At 39.1% G+C, this 21,650-nt stretch overlaps 1 protein-coding gene across 3 annotated transcripts in view; it reads left to right on the forward strand.

Annotated features, from left to right (window-relative positions):
- knl1 (kinetochore scaffold 1) overlaps positions 1-15,453 on the forward strand; it is a 74,601-nt gene extending 59,148 nt beyond the window's left edge. For all 3 annotated transcript variants that reach the window (XM_063053060.1, XM_063053077.1, XM_063053067.1), the window contains 7 exons: positions 1,524-1,604; positions 3,418-3,518; positions 5,196-5,264; positions 7,275-7,384; positions 9,660-9,778; positions 12,776-12,898; positions 14,742-15,453. In XM_063053060.1, coding sequence (XP_062909130.1) covers positions 1,524-1,604; positions 3,418-3,518; positions 5,196-5,264; positions 7,275-7,384; positions 9,660-9,778; positions 12,776-12,898; positions 14,742-14,880 — 742 coding nt within the window. In that variant the 3' untranslated portion in view covers positions 14,881-15,453. The remainder of the gene's footprint in view (positions 1-1,523; positions 1,605-3,417; positions 3,519-5,195; positions 5,265-7,274; positions 7,385-9,659; positions 9,779-12,775; positions 12,899-14,741) is intronic.
- The last annotated feature ends 6,197 nt before the right edge of the window (positions 15,454-21,650 follow it).

The following is a 21,650-nucleotide window of genomic DNA, read 5'->3' on the forward strand; positions in this document are numbered from 1 at the left end:
ATTACAACAGAGTACTATTGGTTCTGCACAAGCACAAGTACCATGCTTTTGTATAAATTTAATTACAACTACAGCACTGTGGCATCTCCTCTCCGCCTGTTGAGCAGGCACCCTGACTATTATTAGCCTGGCATACCATCTTTCGTGTACCATTGATTTATGACAAGGATATCACAAAAGTCTGGTGATTCTAATAATTACATCTTATTTTGTTTTAATTGGGGGTCTCATCGACTATAATGAGGTTTGATGAATTGTGGATTCTCAGGTTCTCGGAACACCACAACCTGGAAGCTGCCCTCCAAACCACACATTATCTTGATTTGAAAATAAATAGCTGTTCATTCACCATTGCTAGATTGAAATTCTGAAGCACTCTTCCTATCAGCATTATGGGTTATACCTACACCTCCGTGATTGTAGTGGTTCAAGATGACAGCTCACCACCGCCTTCTCTAGAGCTATAAGAAATGGACAGTTAATTGCTGGCTCAGTCTGTGAAACCCGCATCCCTTGAATGAATTTAACAAAAACCTGATCCAACTTTGTAGATCATTCCTCTAATGTAATTATCTCTGGTTGGAGGATTCCCTGTTCTCTCCTTTTATCAATAAAGGAAGCTTGATTCATCTGGCTAATCTACCAGTTAGGCAGGGGTGGTGTGGGGAGACTATTAAAAGAACACAGTAAAGTAAGCCTTCGTATTATTGGGCATTTGATCATGGCCCAGTAAGTGACAATGCTCCCTTGACCTACACAAAATGGAACAGCAAAGATTTAAAATCAACCTCTTCAACCTCTTGTCAGACTTTGTCAAAAAAATGAGCAACATATAAAATCCCAAGTCTGCTGAAAGAAAATCTATAACTGCCAAACAGTAATGTAAGAATGTAGAAGATTGAGAGGCGATCTAATAGAGGTATGCAAAATTACGAGGGGTATTGATAAGCAAGCATGCTTTTTTCAACTGATGTAGGGTTGGGACTACAACCAGAGGTCTAATGTTAAGGATGAAAGGCGAGAAATTTAAGGGGAACCTGAGGGGAAACTTCTTCACTCAGAGGGTCATGAAAGTGTAGAATGAGCTGCCAGTACAAGTGGTGCATGCGAGCTTGATTTCAGTGTTTAAGGTGAGTTTAGATAGGTACGCGGTTGGTTGTGATATGGAGGGCTATGGTCCCAATGCAGATCGAGGAGAGTAGGCAGTTTAAATGGTTTCAGCAAGGACTAGATGTGCTGAAGGACGCGTGTCTGTGCTGTATTTCTCTATGACTCCAAGAAGGTAATTTGCTTCCGTTAAAATTACATTTTCTCTTTCTTGCATATCTTGTAGTTTTCTGACTTTGTTCTGCTGACCTGCCTTCAATATAACATTGGTCACCCACCATGTAAGAGTTCCAGGCCTTCATTTGAGCTGCTCAGTGACCCTCAACTTGATTTCTTCTGTATTGTAGCTCATTTTTATTCTAAGTATGTATTTTTCATTTTAATGCTTCCTTTTAATGAGTTATGTTTTTTTTCAGTCAACTTGCTAAAGTACTTGATGAAAAATTGATGCAAGAAAAGGCTGTTAATATGTTGGAACGTAATGAAGAATTTCAAGAGTGAGTATTGAACTCTTCTTATTTGCCCCAGGAGATAATTTTCTCCAACATATTTGCAATGTACCATGTGTTGTGGCTTAAGATGGAGGTTGAAAATCTCTGCTATACTGCCAGACGGAGACATCACGTGAGAGTTTCTCCTTTGTAGAATAACTCGTAAGGGTTCTCTTCATGGCTCTGGTCAGAGACTGACAGTAATGACTTTTTTCCTATGTTGGTAAAATGGAAGGAAATAATTCAAATGAGGCATGATGATTGCTTTAGTGCCCTATAAAACTGTGATTAAACAGGAAGAATGTTTTTAGCCTTTGGCAGGAGGCTCAATAGTAAGTCTGACTTGAGATGTGAAAATGGAACGGAATGAGTAGAAAACCACCTCAAAGAATAGGGTTCAACTTCTCCTGGAAGAGGAGTGCTGACATGGTGTTGGTATCGTGATTGAATCAGAATCAGGTTTATTATCACTGGCATGTATTGTGAAATTTGTTAGCTTAGCAGCAGCAGTTCAATGCAATACCTAATCTAGCAGAGAGAGGGAAAAAAAAACATAATAATACACTTTGTAAGTAAACAAGTAAATTAATTATGTATATTGAATAATTATTTTAAAATGTGCAAAAACAGAAATACTGTATATTTTTAAAAAGTGAGGTAGTGTCCAAAGCTTCAAAGTCCATTCAGGAATCAGATGGCAGAGGGGAAGAAGCTGTTCCTGAATCACTGAGTGTGTGCTTTTAGGCTTCTGTATCTCCTACCTGATGCTAACAATGAGAAAAGGGTATGCCCTGTGTGCTGGAGGTCTTTAATAATGAACGCCACCTTTCTGAGACACCGCTCCCTAAAGATGTCCTGGGTACTTTGTAGGCTAGTGCCGAAGATGGAATTGACTAGATTTACAACCTTCTGAAGCTTCTTTCGATCCTGTGCAGTAGCCCCTCCATACCAGACAGTGATGCAGTCTGTCAGAATGCTCTCCACGGTACAACTATAGAAGTTTTTGACTTTATTTGCTGACATGCCAAATCGCTTCAAACTCCTAATATAGCTGCTATCTTGCCGTCTTTATGACTACATCAATGTGTTGCGACCAGGTTAGATCCTCAGAGATCTTGACACCCAGGAACTTGAAGTTGCTCACTCTCTCCATTTCTGATCCCTCTGAGGATTGGTATGTGTTCTTTCGGCTTACCCTTCCTGAAGTCCACAATCAACTATTTCGTCTTACTGACATGGATTGCTGTGGCACCATTCCATGAGTTGGCATATCTCACTCCTGTACGCCCTCTCGTCACCACCTGAGATTCTACCAACAATGGTTGTATCGTCAGCAAATCTACATGTAGAGTAGCTGAGTTAACAGACATGTCAGATATTTAATTATTTGTGAAGAGAATATATAATATTGAAACAGACCACAATTTGCATGTGGGAGATGAATATAGCTACATGGAATTGGTTGTACAAAATTAGAATTTTGATACTACTCTTGCCAAAGTTTTCCCGATCAAATTGAGAGAGGGTGGAACTAAAATGGAATTAATTAACCTGAGGAAAAATGAATTGGAATTCTTGCATTAATCTAAATTTAGTGTAGATTTTTCATTTACAGAATTTTTACTGGTGTGTAACAGAAAATTTTGATACCCTGTCACGAGGTGGAACTGCAGAAAACTGCAATTCAAATTTAGCACTAAGTGTACCCATCTGTCTCCTCTTGTTAATCAAATATCACTCCTCTGGTGTATGACATTTGAACATCTGAATATTGGTCTTTTTTCCTTTCCTTACATTAACAAACTTTTTTGTTTCTCAGACTTTTAGAATGGACATTGGTGCCTTGCCAAGATGACCAAGCTGTTTACAGATTCCTGTATGACTCCTTGGAATTGACTTTGCAGTATGGGGAGCCTGAATGTAAGACTATAATTTAGTTGCCTCGAACTGCAAAAATTAAAAGAAAATGCATATCTTTTATTAGTGAAAGTAATAATTGGTAAAATGCAATTTTAACTTGAGCTCTAAGATTTGATTTTATTCACTCAAAGGTGTAGCCATAATTGTCAAGGCTGGAACATTTTTCCCATTACTAATTGTCATTGAACTGAATGACGTGCTCAAGAGCAACTGAGAAAAATTAAGAAACATCTCTATTGTTAGCTTGGAGTCACTTCATTTGGACCAAATAAGAATGGCAGATTTTCTTGCCTAAAGTACTTATGAACCAGATGGGTCTTTAAGAATTCTGGTAGTTTTGTGGTTACCATTGCTGAGAGTTGCCCGTTTTATTCAGATTTAATTTAATTAAAATTGCATTCCCTGCTGCACTGGTGGGATTTGGCCATTCAGCCCAATTGAAAACTAGTGTTGCATAAATTTTTGTAGGTAGGGCCACACTGGTGATCAAATTCACTTCTGAGGGTCACTTTCATGAATGCAGAAGCGTCTAACTCCCACCCCACCACCCCCCCAAAGATCCTTGCCATTTAATTTTAGCCATTCTTTTGATGCCTATTGGTTTTCTGTCATGGAACTCCAATCTTCTACATTTTCCTAGCGGTCTCATTCATAGGAGGTTTGGCATTTTAATTCATTTCCAGTGGTAATCGACTCCTTGTTCTGGTGATTTACTTCTATTTGTTGATTTCATTAAAAAATAATAATGGTACAACCAATTTAATGTTTGAGAGCCTTGGGTTTGTTGGCAGTTTTGACAATAAGTAGATTATTAGGTATTGAAACATTTTGGGTTGATTGGTTTGCTTTTTCAGCAGAAGGTCTCAATGTTTTGTTATGCTTTACCATTTTCTTTTGAAGCTGATGAGACTGGTACACTAGCATAGCAGTTGAGGCTGCTGCTACAGCTTTCTCCCACTTCTGAAAGATGTGTTGGTAGCTTTAATGGCTACTATAAGTTGCCTTTGGTGGATGGAGTTTGATTGTGGGCATGACCGATTGGAATGCTCTGAAATCCAGTCTAGAAACTGGACCAAATGGTTTCCTCCTACATAATAAGTAATTCAGAAAAATGTGTGTTCCCTCCTGTATTTAAGTGCAAGTTGGAGACTGAAGAGAGGGCTCTATTGTTGCACATCGCTTCCATACAAGAATCTGCTCCCATCCCTTTTGATCTGACTCACTCAAAATATATCCTTCAGTTTGTCCATCATGCTTAAGTAGTTTCTCTTCTGTAAATTGATCAAGAAGATGCAATATGGAAAAGCATTATATTACTGAGATGAAACTGATGGCATTTGACCCTTGATCCTAAAAGACATTAAAACAGATTGCATGCATCCTGCGTTTGTTTGGTTGTCAGATTAGCTCATTTAATAGTAACATTCCCTTTTGGTCAGATTTTTTTTCTGAACTATTTGAAGCTCTGATTATTGGCAATCTTGCCATTTATATGAAATTTTAAACAACTTAGGAATTTGTAATCTTGGAGTGAGCTGAAGAGCCTTCTGTTCTGTAGTATGAAAAAAACAATTCGGTCCTATCTCCTTATTTAGAACAAACCAAAAAATATAATCAAAGTTTTACTCTAAACTTTTTTTTAATAGGGCTGTTTATTTACTTTGGTTCTAAATGTAGGTGCTGAACTTTCCCCTGGTGAGAAGTACAGGAAAATTGTTGACATAAAGCTTGTCTCTGAGTTGGATGGTGAGTTAAAAGGTCTTAATTATTTGGATAAGTTTGCATATTTTGTTTTCTTAAACTTGTTCATTTTTGGGTTTACTCTGAATTTAGTAGAAGCTATTGGATTAGGTCTTCCTTCAGCTTTCCTTCATGGATCCAGCTAAGTAGGATAATATCACCCTCTTTTTTTTCTTGGCTTGTCTTCTGGTCCAGCTTACACATCATAATCTCATGAGGAAAGGGGGAGAGATACAGAGATTTTATCACTCTCATATTAAGCTGGAAGCTTCAGATGTTGATCTGTCCTTCTTAAAAGCTGAAATTCTCTTTCTTTTCTGTGTTTCCCTGTGTATGTGAGATTCCTTGTATTTCTACCACTAGTGATTGATCTTAAGATTTTTAGGATGTTTACTTAAATAACAATTGGTGGCTTAATTGGGAAGTGTTGTAATGCACCTTAACCCTATCATAATCCAGTTCTACATTAAATTGCATACTCTGCAACATTTGATGCTTCATACTTTTCCCACATTAATTGACGACTGAAGTCGAATATAAAGATGTTTTCCCACTCGAGTATCACTAAACCAGCTGATACTTTAAAATCTACTTTTATGGTCATGAATATTAATGCTGGCTTTTTAAAATTACAGTTTTATTCAGCTAATTTAAATTTCCCACCTCTAGTGTAATTGCTACGTTATTGTTCCCCCACTATTTTATGTAGATTTTTGGCAAGTTTTGATTGGTCAGATTTTTTTTTAAAAATTCTATTTGTTTGGAAAATAGGATTCTGGAGTCTGTAAGTACAAGATATTCATGAACAAGTACAAATGGAAATTTAACAATTCTATGAATAGTTGGAACGCATTTATATGGAAGAAGGATAAACTGAATGAGAGAAAAAGAAATAGAACTATATAATGAAGAGAGGTTGAGGCGGCTTGTATATATCATAGTCATCATATGGCCAGTTTGTTCAAATTGCCCACTTTCATTATGAACATGCTGTGTTTAAAACACTGGCAAATGGGATTTGTCCTTTTCCAAAGGACATTGGCTGCTATTTAAGTGCTGTTTCACCAGCACAATTTCTTGTAATAGCACCTCAAATAGCCTTGAGTTCAGGCTTGGTACCCAATCTTACTGATAGTATAGTAAGGAGGAGAAAACTGAAAACATTTTTTGTTTCAATATTTGACAAAGTTGTTTGGTGTTTAGTGTCTTTAATGTTACTACAGTGAGCCGAAACAACCAATGCTTATTGGTTCACTAACAGCAATCCTAGGCTGACTTTCACTGATAGGTTGTTGTTCCCAACAACCTATCTAATATTCTTTGTTAACCATATAAATAGTCGTGCTCTGGATGCACTGTTAGAGGTTTTTTTTTGGCTGTGTGGTTTTACTGGATAAATGTATATTTTGTAATCTGGCTTTGTTCTATCTCCTGGCTTTGGGTTTCATAGGTAAGCGAACAACAAATGTTAAATGGGATAGAAAGTCTCATCTTTAGTTGCTCTGGCCTACACTATCTGCCAAGTTGAGTTCCAGTAAATTAAGGCAGTATTTTAGAGTCAATCAGAAATTAGCTATAAATATTGACCTTTATAGCAACATCACTTGAATTTAAGGTGAGAGAAAAGAGTTTTAAAGGCAATTTGAAAGGAAAGGTTTTCTTGGCTATCTGAAGCTTGCTGCTAGAGGTGGTAGAGTTACAGTAGATACAATTGCTAAGTTTGAGACATTTAAATGAGCACTAAGAGGGCAAAGCATAGCAGGATATGGACCTAACACAGGAAAATAGGATTAGTATTAATTTGCAGATGTTGGCATTGACAAGATGGGCCAAATGGCTTGTTTCTATACTATATAACTTTAACTTTATCTCATCTCATGAATAAATTTAAAAGTACTTAGTGGGTTTTTAAATTAACTATACTTTCTATTGGATTTTCATTCAAAATATTCCCCTTTATAACAAACCGATTTTCAAATATGTGCTTTATTTTAATCATTGTAATTTGTTTTACAGAGAAAGAATCACCTGCACACTCGAAGCTTGTTCATGAGCTGGTTATGATGTGTTGGAAGAATCGAGAAAGTTGGCACAGTAAACACTCCAATGAATCTCAGGTCCCCATGGTATGGATAAAATTAAAGCGTCACCTTTTTGCACTTAAATTGTTCCTGATTTCCATCTTCTATTTTTTTTCCACCTTGCATTGCCCTTGCTACTTTTCTCTCTGCTTTGTGAACTGGTAAATCTTTTATTACCTACAGTTTTGATGAGAGGTCATTGACTAACTGAAAATGTTAACTCAGTTTCTCCCTCCAGATAGAAAATGATCAGCTACCAACCTCAAATCCTTTTACTATTTTGGACTTTCAACTTCATTTGTATGAATCTTTGTCATCACAGTGTCCTTTTCTAGGGGGGGACAAATAGACAGAATTCTGTGATTAAAATATTTGTAAATTTTGTCTCCCTAGAGTATTTAATTGAAATTGTATTTTGATTTGATTTTCATATGATCTGTGGGATTTTTAAGCTTACTTTTGATAAGCACTCATCTTCCACCTTGCAGTTTGTTACTGAAGGAAAAACTGAGAATAGACATCACAGTAGACTAATAAATGTCAGTTATCCAGGACAATATATTGATGGCTTTGGTGATGTCTGTATCAGAGCTAAAGTCATAGTCATACAATATGGAAGGGGACCCTTCAGTACAATCCCTTCATGCTGACTGTGTTAACCAGCTAACTGGTCTCATCTGCTCACATTTTATCCAGACACCTCTAAATACTTCCTTTCCATGTGCTTATCTAGATAGCTTTGAAATGTTGCTCATGTGCCTGCCTCAACCACTATTTCTGGCACCTCATTCCAAATACACATCACCCTATGCATGAAGAAGGTGTTCTGATGTCTCTCTTAAATGTCATACCTCCTGATCTTAAACTTTTGCCCTCTTGATTTTAGCAAACCCTCCCGAGGGGAAAAAGACACCCTGTTTATGCCTCTCACGATTTTATTTAACTCTAACAGGTCACCCTGTCACATCTGTCATTGTCCCAGTTCTTCCGATTGTGTGTGATGCTGAAAAAGACAGTGTGAAAAAGGTTCAATAAGGTTCATAAATCTATCAAATCGTAATATCAAATTATTCAAATCTCCACTACTTGTTTCCAAATATGTAAGTTTAATATACACAAAGAACAAATGGAATGGTTATCTTCTTATACAAAGTGGAAACACTGAATCAAAACACCTGTAAAGGTACTTCTTTTTTCAATAGAATTAAATTTGGCAGAAAGGTTTTTCAATGGCACTGCAAAGGCATAATAAGTTGCATCTCTGAATCATGTTCTCTGATTATGAAATGTTCCAATGGTGATATAAATGTTACCAGCTGGATTTACACAGGAACCATCGGGTTAGTTCCTTGTGTGTTATAAATTGCAATTAAGGGGGAAATGGGTGTAAAATCTAAAGCAAGTGCAATACTTTTGGTGAGGTGTGTTTCAGGAGCAGGAAATCATGCAGAAACTACATAAAATATTAATCCCAGTGCCAAGACATTTAGAACATGAAACAGGACAGTACAGGAACATGTCTTTCAGCCCACAATGTTGTGCTGAACCAATTAAATTAGTAATCAAATGGCCATCTAAACCATTCCCCTCTACCTACAAAATGTCAATATCCCTCACATTTATGTGCTGATCTAAACATGTTGTAAGTCTCTAATGTATCTGCCTCTACCACCACCCCAGTCAGCGCATTACAGGCACCACCACTCTGTGGAGGAAAAAAACTTGCATTTTGCATCTCTTTTGAAATTACACCCCTCCCCCCACTCTTAAATGCATACCCACTGGTACTGGACATTTTAACCCTGGGGAAAAAGATACTGTCTATTCTATCTATGCTTATTATAACCTTATAAACCTCAATTAGATCTCCCCTCAGCCTCCATTACTCCAGAGAAAACACCCCAAATTGGTCTACCCTCTTGTTTTAGTGCATGCCCTCTAATCCAGGCAGCAACCTGGTAAATCTCTTCTACACCCTCTCCAAAGCCTCGACATTTTTCCTATAATGGGGTGGCCAGAATTATAAGCAATGCTCCAGATGCGGCCTAACTAGAGTTTGATAAAGCTGCAACATAACCTCCCTGACTTATGAACCCAATACCTCATGCAAGGTTGTTCAGTGTTGCTTGATATCTTGATTTGTAGTCCAGAATTTTCTGGCTACAGAGCTTTAAACAAACCATTAATTGATCCAATATGAACTAATTGGTTAATGTCCCTAGCCAGACACCTTCCAGCTTCTAGGCATATGTATGCTGGTAGATTGAAAGAATTGAGCAGTCTTTTTAGGTACGGATCATTTGTTTCTTTTTCACTCTAGCTCTTACTTGATCTCTCGCTTGTGGTGAGTCGATGTCGATTACTTGGTGATGAACTGGAATATTTGTTGAACTGGGGATCAAAATTTGATATCTTGAAACTGGAGATTCAACACACAGAGTAAGTACATCTGCAGCAGAGTGCATGGATGGCCATATAATATCATTTGGGGAGGAGGTGCTGGGAAGGAAGAATTTAGATTTTGAAAGCACTATCCCTTTTGCATTCCCCATTTTCCTTCACGGAGTGACCAGGGATAGGAAGCACAAAATAATCTGCAGATGCTGGGGTCAAAGCAACACTCACAACATGCTGGAGGAACTCAGCAGGTTGGGCAGCATCCGTGGAAACAATGAGTCGACGTTTTGGGCCGGAACCCTTCGTCAGGACTGAAGAGGGAAGGGGCAGAGGCCCTATAAAGGTGTGGGGAGGGTGGGAAGGAGAAGGCTGGTAGGTTCCTGGTGAAAAACCCGTAAGCGGAAAGATAAAGAGGTGGGGGAGGGGAAGCAGGGAGGTGATAGGCAGGAAAGGTGAAGAAGGGAAAGGAGAAAGCACAATATGTAGTAGAAGGAGGCGGAAACATGAGGGAGGTGATAGGCAGCTAGGGGAGGGGGCAGAGTGAAATAGGGATAGAGGAAGGGAAGGGGAGGGAATTACTGGAAGTTTGAGAATTCTATGTTCATACCAAGGGGCTGGAGACTACCTAGACAGTATATGAGGTGTTGCTCCTCCAACCTGAGTTTAGCCTCATCATGGCAGTAGAGGAGGCCATGTATGGACATATCTAAATGGGAATGGGAAGCAGAGTTGAAGTGGGTGGGTACTGGGAGATCCTGTCTGTTGTGGAAAAAAGGACAGTCAGGCTTGTGAATCTTGGGGAGGAGGTAAAACCGAGTGGTACGGGGTGTGGGAATTATGAGTTTAGTGGCTGAGGATGGAAGGTCTCCAGAGTTGATAAGGGCAGTAATGGTACGGGAGGCAACAGATAGGATCTCCCAGTAGCCACCCACTTCAACTCTGCTTCACATTCCCACTCAGATATGTCCATACATGGCCTCCTCTACTGCCATGATGAGACTAAACTCAGGTTGGAGGAGCAACACCTCATATACTGTCTAGGTAGTCTCCAGCCCCTTGGTATGAACATAGAGTTCACCAACTTCCGGTAATTCCTTCCCCCTCCCTTCTTCTATCCCTATTTCACTCTGCCCCCTCCCCCAGCTGCCTATCACCTCCTTGCTTCCGCTCCCCCACCCCTCTATCTTTCCCCTTACGGGTTTTTCACCTGGAACCTACCAGCCTTCTCCTTCCCACCCTCCCCCCACCTTCTTTATAGGGCCTCTGCCCCTTCCCTCTTCAGTCCTGATGAAGGGTTCCGGCCTGAAACATCAACTCATCATTTCCATGGATGCTGCCTGACCTGCTGAGTTCCTCCAGCATGTTGTGACCAGGGATAGGATTTGTGTCATAAAAGCAGAAAATGCTCAAACAGCATCTGGTGCATGGGGAGGAGTGGCGGGTGCATTGTTAGCATTTCAGGTTGGCAACCCTCTTGGAACTGGGAAAGAGTTCTGATGAAGGATTCAGCCTGAAAGGTTAACTGTTTCCACAAATGCTGTCTGATCTGCTGAAAATTTCTAGCATTTTCCATTTGTATTTCAAATTTGCTGCATCAATTGTTTTTTTATTTTCATGGGATTTGTCTTTTGTGCAATTTAGTATGATGGTCTCAGTCTGTACTTGGGGAAATTAAATTCAAATTTAATCGTCATTCAACCATATATGAATACCCATGAATACAGCCAAAGGAAACAGCATTACTCTGGGGTAAAGGTGCAAGACACAGTACCAACAGTCTCACACAGCACAAAGCACACACAAGATAGCAAGCACAAACGGTATTACAATCACTTAATAAAAGAGTCGAGAACTTGTGCCATTAAACACCTGGGGGGGGGACAACTCCAAATCCAGCCTGGATGTCGTGCCACACCACCTCCAGTGGCCCTGACACCCACCTCCTCCCAGGCGACACCGCGGCTTGAGGCCTAGTCTTCACATATGCAAGATAAACAAGCACATATAGAATAACAGGAAGACACAACTGTGAAAAATATATATATACACGTGTATATGGTCCAGACCCTTTAGTCCATTGAAATCTCCAATCAACCACAAAAGATCTTGTCTTTTACTGAGTGAGCACTGGGAAGGGGAGGCAGCACAGACTCCAGCCGGATACTGCGCCACGTCACCCCCGGTGGAGCGCAACAATTTGGACACCTCTCTACCAGGGGCTGTAAAACAGGCACCCCTGCGGCTTGAACTCCTGACTGGATTGAGTACTGCCAAAAACTGCAGTCGACCACAACAGAATTTGTCTTCTGCCGAGTGAAGCACTGGGAGGTCTGCACAAACTCCATCTTGGACACCACATCACACAATTCCTGGTGGAGCACACTGGCTTCACCTCTCTCTCCTGGCAGCTGCAAACATGCAACACTGTGGTTTGAGGTCTAGTCCTTGCTGTGAGTGAGGCCATGCAGCATCCCCACAATCCACCCCTACTCTTAGCCAATAAGTGAATAAATTGAACTTGCAACATACAGTACCAGTCTAGCAATGTTCGAAAGGGTCTTACGATCACAAGAAAACCAACCAAGGCGGCCACTCGCTATTAAACTAAGCCTCTGTTGATTCAGGTAGCAGAACTTTGCGCAGCTCCTTCATTATTTCTATCAGTGAGCAACTTGCTGATGGTGTAGACCTGCAGTACTTTAAGTCAATGTACAGCAGGATCTTGCAATCATCAGAAATGTGTTTAAATAGGACAGTAGCACCTTTTGCTGACCCTATAGAAGCTGCTGTGACCAAACATGCTGCCATCTTACCGGAACTTTGTAAGTATTTCCATACTGTGCTTTGATGTGTGCCACATATTCTGAAATGGATGGCTTCACAGAGCAGAGTATTTAAAAGACACCAGAGCAAAGTGTAACATTTGACTTGTGCAGTAACTCAAGTTTCCTTTTGACTTAGTAATACAGACATCTGCCCTAACTTTGGATTCACTATTGTACTCTGATCTTTCTCAACGTAGTAACTTTTCTTTTATAGTGTGAAGTTCCTTGTCTCGAGCTATGAAGCATTATCGAAGTTTGAAGTTGCATTTCATATTATGCCAGGTTATCCATGGCTTCCTTTGCAATTCACATTTAATTCTTGGTTTGGAAACATCAGGTGAGATATCATGTATTATATGAAGGATTTTCTTTTTAAATATTCTATGTTTTGCTTTGGCATAGCCTGGTATTTTGGGTGAATAGTACTGACTGTTTTGTTTCTCTAGTATCTACAGAAATATACAAATGACACTTGATCTGGAGATAATATGGTGGTACAGCAGTTAAATTACTGGAGTAGTATCCCAGGGACTGGGAAGAACAATACCATCATGACAGCTATGCCCTTTAAATTTAATTAATAATCTACAACTTTAAACAAAACTAGTCGGTAGCAGTGACAAAAAAATATTGCTGTAAAAACGCATGTGGTTTACTGGTGCTTCTTGGGGAAAGAAGTCTGGCATCATTGCTGTGTGGGCTCTCTGTGTGACTCTGAGTTCTTTGCAAGGCCTTTTCAGAGGTTTAAAGGGCAAAATAAGAATGAGCGATAAATGTCACAAAAATAACCAACAAGATTCTAAAGAATAAATAAATCTGAAGTTTGAACTTTGTCGTGGCAGCCAGGGAATTTGTATTCAAGTAATTACATTTGGAATAAAAAATAATACTGAGAAAGAAACTACCGGTTTCTTTTCCCCTTGAAAATAATTAATCAACTTGGTGACAAGCCACTGGATTCAAAGAACAACAAGCATAGGCAGTAATTGCTGACCTTCCCAGTGAAAACCACATCCTATGTATTGGTTAAAAAAGATCAGCCTGCCCTGAATTAGATGCTTGGTTCTTGCAGAAGGATTGTGTATGCATCTTACAGAACAAGTGGGTCCAGCCATAAGAATTTCCAAATTTGTTCTGGAAGGAATATAGCTGAACAGATACTGACACCAAAGTGAAATTCCATTGAGCTTCAATAGTCTATTTAACCATACGGGCTTCAAAGCCAGGTTGAGTACTGTCCCTACATGATATCAATTTGCACACACCAGGCTAGTGTAAATCCTAATCAAGAACAGTGCTGATTTTTTTCCTTCTCCCCTCAATGTACACATGTCCTGAAGGAGATTCACTTTGTAGTCTGACAGCTCACCCTAACAGCATAGTAATGTTAGTTATTTTTCTAACAGTAGGATATATAAAAATAGAGAAGTTCAGTGATCAAAATTCTAACTTTATCCAGTTTACGTATTGCACACATTTTGTGACAGGGCTCACTTTAAAAGTAAATTATTCGGTTGAAATTCAGTATCATCCACCATCATCTATACTATTGCTTCATTTGGGATCAACCTGAAAACTTTTTGAGGTGAAACATTAAGCCTTTATTTTGTGGGTTACTGCTATTTGTCCTACCACCAATAAAGTGTCCCACACATTCTGAATTGACATGACCTTGGTGGCAAATCAACCAAAATACCCCCACCTTGAACTTAGCCTGAATCATACTTAAGTACAGTCTACTGGTTAAAATGCTAGAAATTTAAAAACTGAAATCTCCTGGTGTGGATGAGTACATCAGAGAGATTGTGTGAGCAGAAGGTTGTTTTTGTACTGGCTTGTGCAGTTTTATCAGCATTTTGTAAACATTTGATGCTTATTTAAAAGGAACATGACTCAAGAAATTTGCAAGTGCTGGAAGTATAACAAACATTTCAAATTCTATAAGCACAGAAAACACACATACAACTCCTTTTGTGGTCAAAAGATTTTCTAGACCATAACTAAATTATGCATCGTAAGTTGTAACATCAATATGATAACAACTAGATCACCTCCAATTATAAAGTAGTTCTATTTGTAAAGAAAAGTTACAAGCTGCTTGGCTGATGCAAGTTGCTTTAAATATATTAAGGTTAGAATTTCATTTTAATTTAATATTAAGAAATGTGTTTTATTTGTAGGGCTGAACATATTAAGGAAATCCTGATGACTGTAAAACCTGGACACAAGTACCTAATCAGGATCATGAAGAGTCTCTTCCTGACACTGCTCATCAGACCAGGAGCTAACAGATTCCAGTTACAGCCTGCCTCTCCCTGAGCAGAAAAGCTGATGTACATTCACCATTGTACCCAAATTATTCCCATTTCTACTAGGCCTTTTAATGAGCGGGATATGGTAAAGCAACCAAGGATGATACTATAAAATGATGCTGTGATTTAGCATCCAATCCTTGCAAGGAATGACGAAGAATACAACTCAGACTGAAGCAATGAAGGTATCCCCTTGGCTGTGATGTGTCAGTGTAAATAGGTAACAGACCGTTCCTGGTGTTCACAGGACTACAGAACAATCTGCTTTAAATATTGGCTGTTCCTTTCTGTAAATTTATAAGTATTGTTTCAGTAATATTAAAACTGTGTTTCATGTAGACCACAGATTAAGGATGGTTGTGGTATATTTCGTAACAAATTTGACTCTACATAGCACAATATATGGGTTGCTCATTGTAGTTCAGTGTACAATGAGACTTGGACCGTGGACCGAAGAACTTGATGGGTGATACGTCCTCTGTTCCACAGCATGTCTCTTTTAGATGAAGTAGTGCAAAATATACAGTAACTTTTCAAGAATGTAAAATGTTTTATTTTTTATTTGGAGATTAAATTTATATTTGCCATTGATCCTAATACTTGTGCTTTTTAAATTTATATGCTTGGCACAGATACTTAAGAGGGTAGACCTTGATGGACAACTTAATCTGTACCTTTTATGGTATCTTTTCCTTTTAACATATTTATGTACATTGATGGAAATTCCTTGCTCACTCTGATAATATAACAGCATTGTTTATGTACACATTTGAGCATGCAGACTGGACTTCGGTTTAATTTCTCACCCAAAACCATCAATGCTGAGTCTGCTACAAATATTTGCTCAGTTCTTGAAATGATGCTTGAATCTTAAACCTGCTCTGAAGTCAGGCTGTTATTAAATGAATTATACTGACATTTGCATTCTAATTTGCAAATACCTCAAGTTAAAGCAAAATTAATAATTTAATATCATTAGCTCCTCTTGTTATTTTAATGACTATTGTTACTTAGCTTTCTGTGTTTCCTTGATGCTGCTCATTATTTATCAGTAGGGTCCACAATTGTTCTGCCTTACTTGTTTGACATTTCCTGCTTAATCTGACCCTTCCAGATCTTGTAAACTTTCTAAATTAATGCATTTTCATCACTCCTGAAATAAGTAGACAATATTCTGAAGTATATTCCTGTGGTGCTTTCATTCATGTCTATAGAGGTGAAGTATAGCTCCAGCATTTGTTCAGATTTTCCGCAGCCCTTTGTCATGTCCACCCACCTCCTAGCCTCTGTCACTATTTCTGATCTTCTATTTTCCATTGGCCTCTCACCCCTCCTTACCTGGATCCACCCATCACCTTGCCAGTTCTTGCTTTACCCCTTCCTCTCACCTCCTTATACTGGCTATCAGCCCTTCTATCTCCTTCTATCTTTCAGCCCAGATGAAGTGTCTCAATTCCCAATGTCAATGCTTGTTTCCCTTCATGGATGCTGCCTGGCTGGCCCACTGAGTTTCTCCAGAATCTTGTTTGTTGCTCCAGATTCCACCATCTATAGTCTCTTTGTCTCAATTTATTACATAGAAACCTACTGCACATTACAGGCCCTTCGGCCCACAATGTTGTGCTGACCATGTAACCTACTCTAGAAACTACCTAGAATTTCTGTAGTGCGTAGCCCTCTATTTTTCTAAGTTCCATGTACCTATCTAACAGAATCTTAAAAGACCTTATTGTATTCATCTCTACCACCGTCACTGGCAGTGCATTCCATGCACCCACCACTCTGTGTGGAAAACCTTACCTCTGACATCCCCTCTGTATCTACTTCCAAGCACCTTAAAACTATCCACTTGTGTTAGCCATTTCAGCCCTGAGGAAAAAGCCTCTGGCTTTCCACATGATCAATGCTTCTCATCATCTTGTACATCTCTATCAGGTCACCTCTCATCCTTCTCATGCTCCGTCGCTCCAAGAAGAAAAGACCAAGTTCACTCAACCTATTCTCATAAGACATGCTCTCCAATCCAGGCAACATCCTTATAAATCTTCTTTGCACTCTCTATAGTAAGCATTGGATACTATACTTGATTTATTGTGGAAAATGGTCTTTAAATCAAGCTGCAGTGTGGTACAACAGTATTACAATCAGTAATCACAATTCATCACTTTGAGGTCGTGGCAACCCACCATTTTCTTTACAGCTAATCAACTAATTCCAGCTAATACACTGGAATATCAGAACGGCAATCCATGTGTGGAACCAAAAGGGGAGATCTTAAATATTTTTTTGCATTGCGTTTGCTCAGGAGTTCATAGAAGTGGCATCAACTTCATGGCCCCTATACAGATTACAGAAGAGGTGTTTGCTGTCCTGAGGTAAATTAGGGTCAATAAATCCCCAGGGCCTGACAAGGTGTTTCCTCAGACCTGCAGGAGGCAAGTGCAGATATTGCTGGGGTCTAACAGAGATATTTAAATCATCGTTAGCGACAAGTGAGGCTGGAGAGGATCAGAGGATAGCCAATGTTGTTCTGTTGTTTAAGAAGGGCTATAAAAATAAACCAGGAAATTATAGGCCAGTGAGCCTGACATAAGTAGTGGGAAAGTTATGGAAGGTACTCTAAGGGACCGGATATATAAGTATTTGGATAGACATGGACTGATTAAGGATAGTCAAGGATGGCATATTTTGTGGTAAGATATGACTTGCCAATGTTAGTTTTTCGAGGATGTTACTAGCAAAGTGGATGAAGGCAAGGAGGTGGATGTTGTCTACGTAGTAAGGCATTTGACAAGGTCCCATATGCAAGGGTGGTCAAGAAGGTTCCGTTGCTCTGCATTCAAGACGAGGGAGTAAAGAGGATTAGACAATGGCTTTGTGGGAGAAGCCAAAGAGTGGTAGTAGATGGTTGCCTCTCTGACTAGTGGAGTGCCACAGGGATTGGAGCTAGGTCCTTTGTTGATTGCCATTGCTATCAATGATCTGGGTGATAGTGTAGTTAACTGGATCAGCAAATTTGCAGATGGCATGAAGATTGGGGAGCGTAGTGGACAGCGAGGAAGGCTATCGTGGCTTGCAGCGGGAACTGGACCAGCTGGAAAAATGGGCTGAAAAATGACAGATGGAATTTAATGCAGACAAGTATGAGGTATTGCACTTCAATAGGACCAACCAGGGTAGATCTTACACAGTGAATGATAGGGCACGGAGGAGTGTGGTAGAACAAAGGAATTTGGGAATACAGGTCCATAATTCATTAAAAGTGGCATAACAGATGGATAGGGTAATTAAAAAAAAGCTTTTGGCACATTGGCCTTCATAAATCAAAGTGTTAAGTAAAGGAGATGAATGTTGTACTGAAGTTGCGTAAAACATTGGTGAGGCCTAATTTGGAGTATTGTGTAGAGTATTGATCACCTCCCTACAGGAAACATATGAAGCAGTTGAAAGAATACAGAGAAATTTTACAAGGGGGTTGCTGAGTCTGGAGGAAAGATGAGGAAAGATTGAATAGGTTAAGACTATTCCTTGGAACATAGAAGATAGATTTGATAAGTGGTATACAAATTATGAGGGGTATAGATAGGGTAAATGCAAACAGGCTTTTTCCAGTGAAGTTGGGTGGGACTACAACCAGAGGTCATGGGTTAAAGGTGAAAATTTTTAGGAGAACGAGAGAGGAAACTTCACTCAGGGTCACAAGAGTGTGGAATGAGCTGTCAGTACAAGTGCATGCAAGCTCGATTTCAACGTTTTAAGACAAGTTTGGATAGGTACCTGGATGGTAGGAGTATGGAGGGCTATGGTCCCAGCACAGGTTGATGGGAATAGGCCGTTTAAATGGTTTGGTATGGACTAGATGGGCTGATGAACCTGTTTCTGTGCTGTACTTTTCTATGACTACAGATGAGATTTCTAACGTTATCCCAATGATGCAACAGATTTAATCTAACCTGAAATTTGTCTGGTCTATTGCCATGCACACTTTCAAGCCTTTGAAATTCAAATTCCTTAATTATATTGCATTTTAATGTCCATGGGTTTCTGTGTGAAATATTGGTATCATCAATGCTTCCTTTTCAAAATCTTCATCAGAGGTTAGGGTAAATGGTACAAAAGCATTTATAGATATAGAGCACAAGTGCATGTGGAACATGAATCAGAATTAGCTTTAATATCACCGGCATATATTGTGAAATTTGTTAACTTTGCAGCAGCAATACAATGCAATAAATGATAAATATTAGGAAAAAATGGATTACAGTAAGCATGTATATTAAATTGTTAAATTAAAATAAGTAATGCAAAAACAGAAATTTTAAAAGTAGAGGGTTGGTGTTCATGGCTTCAATGTCCATTTAGAAATCGGATGGCAGAGGGAAAGAAGCTATTCCGGAATCATTGACTGTGTGCCTTCAGGCTCCTGTACCTCCTCCCTGATGGTAACAATGAGAAATAATAAAGAATGAGTGTTGGGGAGTCCTTAATGATGAACACCACCTTTCTGAAGTACCACTCCTTGAAGATGTCTTGGATACTATGGGGGCATGTACTCATGATGGAGCTGAATAACTTAACCACACTATGCAGGTTACTTCAATTTTGTGCAGTAGCTTCTTCCCTCCCTCCCCCTCCCCGCCCCCCCATACCAGATGGTGATGCAGCCAGTCAAAATGCTCACCTTGGTACATCTGTAGATGGTTGTGAGTGTCTTATGTGATAAACCAAATATCTTCAAACTCTTAATGAAATATAGCTGCTGTCTTGCTGCCTTGAGAGCTGCATTGATATGTTAGGACCAGGTTAGATCCTCAGAGATATTGACACCCAGGAACTTGAAATTGCTCACTCTCTCCACTTCTGATCCCTCCTGAGGACTGGTGTGTCTTCCCTCATCTCACCCTTTGTAAACTCCACAATCAGCTCTTTGAATGCAAGGTTGTTGCTGTGACACCACTCAACCAGCTCTCACGTCACCATCTGAAATTCTGCTAACAATGGTTGTATCATCAGCAAATTTATAGATAGTATTTGAGCTATGCCTAGCCACACAGTCATGGGTGTAGAGAGAGTAGAGCAGTGGGCTAAGCACATAATCCTGAGGTTTTGCCACACTGTTTGGAATAAGCAGTGTTTTTTGTTGTAATTATTTTTAATTCACTCTGAAAATTTTGTAGATATCTTTCCCAATGTACCTTGACTTTTAATTGTTTTATTCCATCCATATATTGATGTTACCAAAAAATAGCTGATATCCATTGTGAGCTTTGCCTGGTTTCAGCAATACAGGGAGATCATGATCTACTGTAATCATTAATGTTTATTCACATTGTCATCCATAAACTATGGCAGATAATGTATTACAACAGGCTAGAGTAGGATTTCCCAATGTTTTTAATGCCATGAACCAATACCACACAGCAAGGGGTCCATAGACCCCAGGTTGGGAACCTCTGGGAGGTTACTCCCATTCCAAATGGTCAAGACTCAGCACAAATTTACAGTCACAGGGACCTGCCAGAGCATGTCTTATCTGTGAAATAATTGAAGATAAACCACAGCTGTAATGTCACTTCCTTACAGTTGGAAGTATTTTTTAAAAAACATTAAAATGGTGTTTAATGTGGTCAAACAGAAAGCGAGTAAGCTCCATACTAAGCACAAGACATCAGGATTCAACCTCAATTAGGTGTGCTCTATCTGTATTTTATTGTAAATATCCCTTTATTTCTATATTAATAGATGCAAAACAAGTAATATCAATAAGCCACAATGTTAATATCTGAAAGGGCTCCACCATGTAAAAATACAGACAAAATAAAAACTGCATCCATTGTGGAAAGCAGGAAGTAGAATCTGATTGTTTTAAACCAGTCAGTTGTATACAAAGTCATAAGTACATGTAACTTTTGTTGTACCTTCTCAACCAGGATTTGTCTACTAAGTTCTTTCAGGTCAGTAACTCAAAATCTGGCTAAGTTTCAGCTAATTGCATTGCTGCTGAAACAACAGTTTATTTTGCCAGCGTTCCCAGTTAATCATTACATAACTGCCTATTGTTTTAATTTGGGAACTCGGCTAAAATAGCTTTGCCTCTAGAGTCCTACTAGCATTTTTCCCCAGGAAAGATTAAATAATAGGGGGTAGGGAAATATCATGATAAACAAACATTAAAGGTGGTAAATACAATATGCATATCAAAAATTGACAAAAAATAGTGTGAAAGCAAAGGAAGAACGAAAATCAGCAGTTATTCATTGGTTGCAATCTCTAAAAATATTCCCAGATTTTTTGTAAAGATTGCAGTAGATTAGATTGGATGGTCACCAGTATATATCTTTATTTAAGAAAAGAGGGAAGGAGAAGATGAGGAACAAAAAGCCATTGCTGGCAGGAAGGATGATATCAAAGAGTCCTGGTTAAACTGGACAAGGTGCATCTGGGGGAAGTATTTAATCACTTGAGATTGTAGTTTATATAAAGCATGATGTTTGTGGTTGATTTGAGCCTTTTCCATCATACATCAAAGTTGAGGCTGATCTTGGGTAATCTTCAACAACCTACCTTGATATTCAATGGGAATTCAATTCCAAACCACATAAAATCAAGAAATACCCAATAGCAATGACTATACAGGGTATTCCACAAAAACATCACAGCTGTAAGTAACAAAGACTTGCATATGATAAGTAACTGCCTCAAGGCAAGCTGGTTCAGTACAGTTTTGCAAATCTTATTAAAGCTACATAAAAATATGAAAACAAATAGGACCAGGAA

Source organism: Mobula hypostoma, chromosome 1, assembly GCF_963921235.1.
Source record: "Mobula hypostoma chromosome 1, sMobHyp1.1, whole genome shotgun sequence".
NCBI lineage: Eukaryota > Metazoa > Chordata > Chondrichthyes > Myliobatiformes > Myliobatidae > Mobula > Mobula hypostoma.